At 46.1% G+C, this 10,842-nt stretch overlaps 1 protein-coding gene across 1 annotated transcript in view; it reads left to right on the top strand.

Moving 5' to 3' along the window:
- The first annotated feature begins 291 nt into the window (after positions 1-291).
- The window catches only part of UGCG (UDP-glucose ceramide glucosyltransferase), a 45,688-nt gene continuing 35,137 nt past the window's right edge, over positions 292-10,842 (top strand). The window contains exon 1 of the mRNA XM_073549700.1: positions 292-784. Within this exon, the coding sequence (XP_073405801.1) occupies positions 687-784 (98 nt within the window). The 5' untranslated portion in view covers positions 292-686. The remainder of the gene's footprint in view (positions 785-10,842) is intronic.

Raw genomic sequence — 10,842 nt, 5'->3', positions numbered from 1 at the left:
GGACAATAACCCTCCTCAGACTTCATAGACACAAAGCTCCTTTCTCTGAACCAGAATTTCCAGTCCTGCGACCACAGCCACCACCAGCGCTCAGTATGTGCCCCAGGAGGATGACGACACGGTCGCCGTACACGTTCCACACTTTCCGGCACCGCCTCTTTCCCTCTCGCTCTCTCTCTCATGACGTCACTGCAGCCAGCAGTTTCAGCAAGGTTGTGGTTCCGCCCCGCCTACCTGCTACCTACAAGGAGGGCCAGCGGAGGGGCGTGGTCACAGTGCGGCGGAGGGGGCGTGTTCGGCAGCAGGACACTAGGGAGTGTTTAGCACGACGGTGGCGTTGTGTGAGGGAACGAGCCGGACATGGGTGGGCGTGGTGAGAGCGGGGGCGTGGCTACGCGGCTCGCTGAGAAGGGTGGTAGAGCTGGTGTGCCGTTCTGGCGCCGGTTATCTGTGTAGAGCGTCACACATTGAGCAGTAGCGGAGCTGTGTGGGGGAGCGGAGCGCTGTACACATCGCCGGCGTAGGACACTACCTTTTGGACCCTGTTACACGGCTGTTAGTCACCAGCTCTGCCGCGTCCATGTCGTGTGTGGTGACACAGTGCTGACACTTGTCGCTGATCGCTGCCCTCACTACCTCACGCCCGTTATACACTGGAGGATACATTCGGAGAGCTCGCCCCGGTGATGGCCGTCCTTGATCTGGCCCTACAAGGTCTCGCCATCTTCGGCGTCATCCTCTTCTTCGTGCTATGGTTCATGCATTTCTTATCCATCATCTACACGTAAGTGCCCTGCTGCTGCGATGTGTGTGTGCTGGGGTCTCCCGGGACGGTGGTCGCACGCCAGGCTTGCCTCGCCGTCACCGGAGACGGGCTCCCAGGTGGGGAGCAGTGGTGGCGACGTGGAGCTCCGGCCGCCATCCTCTCCGCTCCCGGTGTGTGCATGCACTGGATGAATGGAGTGTGTGTGCACAGGTGACCGGAGCTGCAGGAGGGCTGTGTACACACGTTGACAGGCTGCATATGATCGCTATGGGCTACATATGTGTGTGATAGATCTAGCCTCTACACACACACACAAATATGTAGCCCATAGTGATCATATATCTGACTCTGGGCACACACGTATGTAGCCCGGCTGTAGCGATCATATATCCGACCCGGGGCGCACACGTAGGTTACCCATAGCGATCATATACGTGACGCGGGGCACTCAGATATGTAACCCATAGCGATCATGTACGCGACTCAGGTCACACATGTATGTAACCCATGGCGATCATATACGTGATGCGGGGCACTCAGATATGTAACCCATAGCGATCATATACGTGACGCGGGGCACTCAGATATGTAACCCATAGCGATCATATACGTGACGCGGGGCACTCAGATATGTAACCCATAGCGATCATATACGCGACTCAGGTCACACATGTATGTAACCCATGGCGATCATATACGTGACGCGGGGCACTCAGATATGTAACCCATAGCGATCATATACGTGACGCGGGGCACTCAGATATGTAACCCATAGCGATCATATACGTGACGCGGGGCACTCAGATATGTAACCCATAGCGATCATATACGTGACGCGGGGCACTCAGATATGTAACCCATAGCGATCATATACGCGACTCAGGTCACACATGTATGTAACCCATGGCGATCATATACGTAACGCGGGGCACTCAGATATGTAACCCATGGCGATCATATACGTAACGCGGGGCACTCAGATATGTAACCCATGGCGATCATATACGTGACGCGGGGCACTCAGATATGTAACCCATAGCGATCATATACGCGACTCAGGTCACACATGTATGTAACCCATGGCGATCATATACGTAACGCGGGGCACTCAGATATGTAACCCATAGCGATCATATACGTGACGCGGGGCACTCAGATATGTAACCCATAGCGATCATATACGTGACGCGGGGCACTCAGATATGTAACCCATAGCGATCATATACGCGACTCAGGTCACACATGTATGTAACCCATGGCGATCATATACGTGACGCGGGGCACTCAGATATGTAACCCATAGCGATCATATACGTGACGCGGGGCACTCAGATATGTAACCCATAGCGATCATATACGCGACTCAGGTCACACATGTATGTAACCCATTGCGATCATATACACGACCTGGGGCACACACGTATGTTACCCATAGCGATCATGTATGTAACCCATAGCGATCATATATGCGACCTGGGGCACACACGTATGTAACCCATGGCGATCATATACGTGACTCGGGGCGCACACGTATGTAACCCATGGCGATCATATACGCGACCCGAGGCGCACACGTATGTAACCCATGGCGATCATATACGCGACCCAGGGCGCACACGTATGTAACCCATGGCGCACACGTATGTTACCCATAGCGATCATGTGTGACCCAGGGCGCACACGTATGTTACCCATAGCGATCATATGTGACCCGAGGTGCACACGTATGTAACCCATAGCGATCATATACGCGACCTGGGGCACACACGTATGTAACCCATGGCGATCATATACGCGACTCGGGGTGCACACGTATGTAACCCATAGTGATCATATACGCGACCCGGGGCGCACACGTATGTTACCCATAGCTATCATATGTGACCCGGGGTGCACACGTATGTAACCCATAGCGATCATATACGCGACCTGGGGCGCACAGGTATGTAACCAATGGCAATCATATATGTGACCCAGGGTGCACACGTATGTAACCCATAGCGATCATATACGCGACCCGGGGCGCACACGTATGTAACCCATGGCGATCATATATATGACCCGGGGCACACACGTATGTAACCCATGGCGATGATATACGCGACCCAGGGCACACACGTATGTAACCCATGGCGATGATATACGCGACCCGGGGCACACACGTATGTAACCCATGGCGATGATATACGCGACCCGGGGCACACACGTATGTAACCCATGGTGATGATATACGCGACCCAGGGCACACACGTATGTAACCCTTGGTGATGATATACGCGACCCGGGGCACACACGTATGTAACCCACGGCGATCATATACGCGACCCGGGGCACACACGTATGTCATCCACGGTGATCATATACGCGACCCGGGGCACACAGATATGTAATTCACAGCGATCATATACGTGACCCAGGGTACACAGATCTGTAACCTATAGTGATCATATACGCGACCCAGGGCACACACGTATGTAGCCTGTAGCGATCATATACGCAATGTAGCGTGCACATCATGTAGGCCATAGCACACATACACACATATATATATTAGTGTGTGAATGTCAGGGCTACATGTGTGTTCCCCGGGTTGCATGTAAGTTCACTATGGGTTGCATATATGATTGCTATGGGCTACATATGTGTGTGCCCCGGGTCGCGTATATGATTGTTATGGACTACTTATGTGTGTGCCCCGGGTCGCTATATGATTGTTATGGGCTACATATGTGTGTGCCCCGGTTCCCGTATATGATCGCTGTGGGCTACATATGTGTGTGCCCCAGGTCGCATGTAAGTTCACCATGGGTTGCATATATGATCGCTATGCGTTACATATGTGTGTGCCCCGGGTAGCATATATGATCACTATGGGCTACATGTGTGTGCATTACAGGCTGCTTATAAGTGTGTATGCTCTTGGTCACATATATGTGCTCGTCTGAGCAGTATATATGCGTGTACTTGTGTGTGCATGTGCGCTACATACGTGCTCGTCCCAGTTACATATCTGTACATGTGTTCGCGTCATGTATGCATGGCCAGGCTCCAAGTATATGGGTATGTGAGTGTGCGCTAAGGGCTGCATACACGCGTGGACACTAGACGGTGGGCTATTTTAGCCTGGTAAGAGGAAGAGGCAGCTTCCAGGAAGGGGGAGGGGGCATCTTCTGCTGTCATGCTGCTGCTATTGACATTTCAAGTGTCTGCTCAAGCACTCTACAAGCAGAACATCTATTCCTGTTTTTTTCTCCCTGCTTTGTACTTCCATTTATAGCCCTAGTATTTCTCTAAGAGGGTCTGTTGTCACCCTCAGACATGCCACTGATGCCATTTTCCTAATATTATACCTAGGCAAGCACTTAGCACTCAGTAGATACCTGCCCCTTTCATGTACTGCCTATACTTTGCCTGTCTGGGGTTGGCAGATGCCGGTGGTGCCCCCCTGGATAGCGTTCTCCAGCCCCTGCTCTGGGCATATGCTGTCCCAATGTGCTGTGCAGATATTTGGTGCAGTATGAATAAAGCCCCTCATTGGTGAATCTCGGATGTGATGCCGGCTAAACTGCTGACTGCGCGAGGTCTGCTCATTATCGTATTCTGAGATAATGCACCATTAACTTTTAGCCTTTGTGCTCTGAATCAGTGATTGTTGCTACAATAAGATCATTAAACTTTGTGCTGCATCAACAGATCATGTGATATGGGTTGGCAGAGGCTGGCACTGGCATGGCACCTCTGACCATCTCTGTAGCCACTACGTGACATGCCCCAGGTAGTGGCTTTGTGGCCTCTGGAGACCGCTTCTGCTGTTGTGCTTCGTATGGTCAGAGCCATGGATCTTTCTCTTACTCTTTTCCGGTTTTTGGAATCAGTTTAGCAATGTTCTTTCATTGCATGCAGCCTCTTCGGGTGGTATCCCTCAGGTTGCTTAATTTGTCAGCATCGCGTCTTTTCTCCACGTTTTGGGGTCCTTGGCACACTAGTATTGTTTTTGTGTGATTTGGTGTACCACTGCTGCTCCCTTTCCTCTGGCCGTGACCTTGTCATACTTGTCCCAGTCATTCCCTGTTTGGTTATGGCAGTGTGTGATCATCATCATTTCATCCAACTACATTGAAACATGTACGTGATCAAATTCAGGTTCCTATATTTCTAATAGAAATCTGTGCCTAAAAATCAGATCCCTCTCTGATGTTCTATGTGGGATCTGATGTTTTTTTTACTTTTTACGCACCCATAGACTTGAATGGCTGAAGCTCACCCGAGACTTGGTAGAAGGTAGTGAATGCTGCGATTTTCTTTTTTTGTCCATCACGGACACTTGGATTCTGTACAGCACTATTGAATAACATGGGTTGGTGTGCGGTATGATTTAGATGCTTCTCTGCATTGGATAGTAAGGGCTCATCCAGACATCTGTGCAACACGGTCCAAGGATGGACTGCAGTGCACAGACTGGTTGCGGGTATCCTGACCCAAGTGTGGCCGCCTCATAGAATTATATGAAGCTGTTACGGTCAGGTAGATAGTCCCACACCCAGTCCGTGAATTGTGGTCCATCCTTGGACTGTGTGGCACGGACGTCTGCATGAGCCCTTATAGTGACATGTTTGTGCAGAAAAAAACAACCACTGACATCATTAAGTATTAAAAAAGTGCCAGGAGTACTGGCATCACCTAGATCAGCCAGTCATATAATGTGCATTAACCCTTAAAATCAACCAGTCACCAGTACTTGGAGGGTTTATCGGTGTATTAGCAGATATTACTCTCTTCCAAGGTTGAACAGGAAAGTGGCCTTCCCCATATACAGTTACTATGTTCAGAACCATGGGCACAGTAAGTCTCCGGTGTATTGTCATGGCACAAAATCCAGGCAGGGCCTGGTTACCAGGGGTAGCTCTTGTGGCATTGTCAGCAGTATTCAGGGACGGCACCTGTAGCTGGGAGCGCATAAGCCACAGCTGTTCTGGTCACCCATGACTTGTTGGCATCTCAAGGGATCAGCGGCACAGTTAATGGGATTACCCATGTCACTTTGCTATTTTGGCTGAGAAGGGTTATTACATTGCTTCATTGTTATTCACTTGGTCTCGGCATCATTGCCTTAATGCTTTTCCTTTTACCATCAGCTTTTTAGAAGGGTTTCCTCTGCCAGTCTGTAGGAGGTGTGGATTAACCATTGGCTTTCAGCTGCAGACCAGATTTCAGAACTAGTCCAGACAGTAGAAGGTATTTGCCCTCTGCTCTTAAATGTACATGCAGCTTCTACTGTGCCCTTAAAGTGCTTTGTTCCAGCTCATTGGTTTTCCCTCGGTATCGGCTGTCTGATTAATCAGCATCTTGCATGCACCAATAAACATGAGGTTTGCTGTGTACACATGGCGGTGCCCACTGGCCGTAGAATTCTTCTGTCAGCATGGGAATATTTTTGCCAAAGTGTTTTTCTCCCCCTCATTCTGATTAAGATCTTGGTTATATTTTAAGTTAATATTAGCTGTTTTTTTTTTTTAAGAGAACTAAATTAAAGGGAACTGGTCACCAGTCCAATCTGCAGGCACACTGTTATAGAGCAGTGGGAGCGAAGTAGACTGATATAGTTTTTGGAGTAAAGATTTGGTATAACCTGTGATTTTTAATTTTTCCGCTCTTTTCTGGGATTTTCGGTCCAGTGGGTGGTCCTGTCAGTGACTGACAGCTTTCTTTGTATACGGGCTTGTTCAGATGAGCGTATTATACGTCTGTGTGCTGTCCACATGTGCCACAGACTGCACATTCATGGGTGCACATTAAATTCACCCATCACTGCTATTATGCCACCGCTATGCAGAGGAGCGCACGGAATTGACCACGTCTATAATATGTGGACAAGCCTGGCTCGAGTTTTAGTATGACCGTCTGAACTTGGCCTTAGTGTGCATACAGAGGTTACTGATAGGACCGCCCATTTGACCAAAAAGCCAGAAAGAGCATAGTTGTAAATGATGAAAACACAGGTTACACTGAATCTTTACACACAAACCTGCATATCTATCTGATCAGCCCTATAACCTGGTGCCTGCAGATTAGATTGCTTTTTCACAGTGACAAGTTCCCTTTAAGAAGCTAAAAACAACACACTTGGAGGAAATATACACAGGATTGTCCAAATACACTAGAAAATGCACCTAAATTGATGTAAAATTACATGTTCCATCCGTGCGCACAGCTTTTTACCTATTTAACAAAAATTACCGTAATCATATGTTTGTCCAGCATAATGCAGAGCACTTCAACTACATATATAAGCGACATACTGGGATAATCACAGAAAGATATATGAATTCATAAAACCCACATTTTATTGTAATATAATAAAATTACACAACTTAAACAACTGTAAAACGAGGAATACCTCAATAACGACTTCAACGTTCTGCTTGCACAAAAGATGAAGAAAAGGCAATAAATCCGTCAATGTATGTAATATCCTGCATATGTATGTATGTGTATACGGTATATATTATTCTTCACTACCCTAGCATTGGTGGTCTGTCGTATTTTCCAATAGTCACAAAGATCATGCTATACTTCAATCTATGTATATAGTCTCTTGCTAGTGCATATCTTTAGCTTGTGATCCACATTCCACACAAATCAATTGAGATTTGCCCTAGTTTTCAGACTGTTACAGTGATACACTGGCATTTTAATTGTCCCCCGAGTTCAATCAAATGTGTTTTTTTGTAATTACCTGGATTCTGGGAGTTTAAAGTGCCAAAAGTGAATCTTTGCCAATTGTTGCGGGCAGGTGTGTCCTTGTGCCCTGACGCGCGTTTTGCCTCGTTTGCTTCTTCCTAGGGGTGTTTGTCCAATGGATCCAGCTGTGGTTTGTCCAATGGATCCAGCTGTGCTTCATGGTTACTGTTTAAAACAGTGCCTTAAGACAGATGTATTCTAAAAAAGTAAAAACACATTAAAATCTGACCTGTGTGAATAAAGCCATACAAGTTAAATAATTATCAAAACATCTTTCATACAATCATAGAATGTTAGATTTGGAAGGGACCTCCAATGGTCATCATGTCCAACCCCCTGCTCAATGAAGGATTTACTAAACCGTCTCAGACAAATGTCTGTCCAGTCTCTGTTTGAAGACTTCAATTGAAGGAGAACTCACCACCTCTCGTGGCAGACTGTTCCACTCATTGATCGTCCTAACTGTCAAAATTATTTTTCTAATATCTAATCTGTATCTTCTCCCTTTCAGTTTAATTCCATAGTTTCATCTTTAAGTTCAGCAGGATCAATCAATAGTCAAATTATGTATGAGGGTCACCTGATGGGAGACGATTGTTACAGAATGGATCACGCATGTTGAAAATCAACAAGTCTGATTCACCTGATCCTTGCCCAAGTCTAATCAGCCAGGTTGGTTTTCAGGATGCTCAAATCTTTGATTCCATAGTAGATATGCTTCTTGTTTCTATGGAAATAAACATGCCCAAGGCGCAGTCAAAATCTATCTTTTGAGTCATGCGTATCAGTTAGGCTTTTGCATGGCATTTGATGATTGGGTCCTGGTGTATTTGTGGTGACCTGACTTACTGAGCGGCTCAAGGTTTCCATCTTGTTCACATCCATCTACTCGGGTGCACTTTGTAACAAGGCTTTTTCTACTGGACAACAAGACTTTCCTCCTACAGGCCGAAAAAAAATGTTTTGCGTGGAGAGAGAGAAATGAATTAATATTTTAGCGGCTCCCGGGACAGCATTTCAGGGTTAAAACTGCTCCCGGCTTTCACCTTTCAGGTATGCGCAGTTAAAAAATAGCGGACCGTCAACCAAAAAAAAACGTTGCAGTGTCCGTCTGGTCCGCCCGGGAGCCGCTAAAATTCTCATGGATCCGTCAAATAACGGACCCAACGGACGACCATCAGTCAAAATCCGCCACTAATGCAAATCAATTGGGGGGAAAAAACAGATCCGCCCCTTTTTTGGCGGATCCGTTTTTTTAAACAATTGGCGGATTTTGACAGATGACCAAAAACGGATGTGTGAAACAGGCCTTAGATAGAGCTGGACTCATTCTACCATCAGTTAGGAAAACGTTCAAAAAGCATTACACCGCCATTGTGATGTGGATTTTCAAAATGAGTCTCTTATTCCTTTTGGTGACATCCAGTGTACATTTATGGTATGTGCTGGCACCCAAGAGTAAGGCCACGTTCACACAGCAGTATTTTGTTCGGTATTTTACCTCAGTATTTGTAAGCCAAAACCAGGAGTGGAACAATCGGAGGGAAAAGTATAATAGAAACACGTCACCACTTCTGTATTTATCACCCACTCCTGGTTTTGGCTTACAGATACTGAGGTAAAATACTGACCAAATACTGAGGTAAAATACTGACCAAATACTGAGGTAAAATACTGACCAAATACTGAGGTAAAATACTGACCAAATACTGAGGTAAAATACTGACTGAATACTGAGGTAAAATACTGACCAAATATAAGTGCTATGATTGGCACTAGATTCATTTGTTACAGAAGCCATTAGAGATGCTTTCACACTGCATTTTAGGCACCCCGCTGGGACTTGCGTCCGAACTCCTACAAAGCGGGATTCAAGCGCATGCGCAGAAGGGGCCATAGATCATGGTGCCGACAGTGAAAGTGTGCTAGGTCATGCATCATTTTCGGCATGTAAAAAACATGTAGATAGACCAAGGTCCCAATAAATACACAAAACTGAAAAAGACCCTCCTACTACTTAGAGCACTTTTATTAGTGACATACCTTCCTAGAGTTACAGTAAGGGGGGAAAAGAGGGGAGACTGACCCTATTCAGGCCTTACACAGTTCCCCTACCTTGCCGTGGATGTTGGCACCCTAATATTGCGATATGGTGACCCCACGCCTTGTTAGCTCTCCCTCTCTTACCCTGTTACGCCTTACATTTTCACACCAATTTTCCTCATAGACTGTAAGCTTGCGAGCAGGGCCCTCATTCCTCTTGGTATCTGTTATGACCTATGTGATTATTGTTATGCTGTAATGTCTATTGTCTGTACAAGTCCCCTCTGAAATGTAAAGGGCTGCGGAATATGTCGGCGCTATAGAAATAAAATGTATTATTATAGGGTGCTGGCAGCACCATCATGGTTTATGGCTCATCGGCGCATACATCCAAGTCCCATTTTGCATGGGTTTCCGGCATAAGCCCTATGGGAAAAACAAATGTGTGGGAAAGCACCCTAAGGGGTTAGGAATGTGGAGGGTTGGAAGTCGCCTCCATCAACCTTACCCCTAGCACAGCCATTACAAAGTGCCGATGGGTTATCATGGCAGACGGGGAATATTCCCAGATAGCCCTGTCTCTTAGCCATGTTGCCTAAAAAAATAAATGAAGTAAAAAAGAGAAAAAATGTTAAATGGACCCCAAATGGTACCAATAAAAAATAACTGCTTGCCCTCAAAAAACAAGTTACCAGTCTTTCATTCAAGAATCAAAGCGATATGGCGAAAGAGGCCAATCACTTTTTTTTTTCTATTACAGAATGTTGTGGGTTTTTTTTTTTTTTTGTTTTTTTTATTAGTGTTATTGAAAAGTACGCTTCCTGCTGGAAAAAACCCTTCATATTTCTATGTGGAAAAATAAAATGGGTAATAAGCAAAAGTCAACAACGTAGGAAAAAATGGCTGCATCTCCAAGGGTTCAAAAAAGGATATGCACTTTTTACATTTGTACAGATTGTATAGAAGAAGCAGCTAAATTGAACCCCCGCCAACCAGAAGATACACAAATAACAAGAGCGAAGGGTAAAGGAGCGTAATGGAATACTTCCTGCTTCTAAGAACAGAATTCACATGCTGCAGATAGGTTACAGCAATACAAGTCCTTTTTTTTTTTTTCTGTCCTTGTGATTTATCATCTTTGGGCCTTTTGTGTAACCAATTGGGTGTCCTAAGAAAAGCTCCTTACAAAGATTCCAACTGGAAGACATGTATGAAAGAATGTAGAAATTCTCAGCATGGACAATGCTAAGGTTATGTTCCCCCTGAATTGTGGCCTTGATTTTTTTTTTTTT

This window comes from Dendrobates tinctorius, unplaced genomic scaffold (assembly GCF_039654945.1).
Source record: "Dendrobates tinctorius isolate UK_male_01 unplaced genomic scaffold, ASM3965494v1 ptg000160l, whole genome shotgun sequence".
NCBI lineage: Eukaryota > Metazoa > Chordata > Amphibia > Anura > Dendrobatidae > Dendrobates > Dendrobates tinctorius.
The sequence above is the reverse complement of the archived record's forward strand: the minus strand, read 5'-3'. Positions and strand labels throughout refer to the sequence as shown.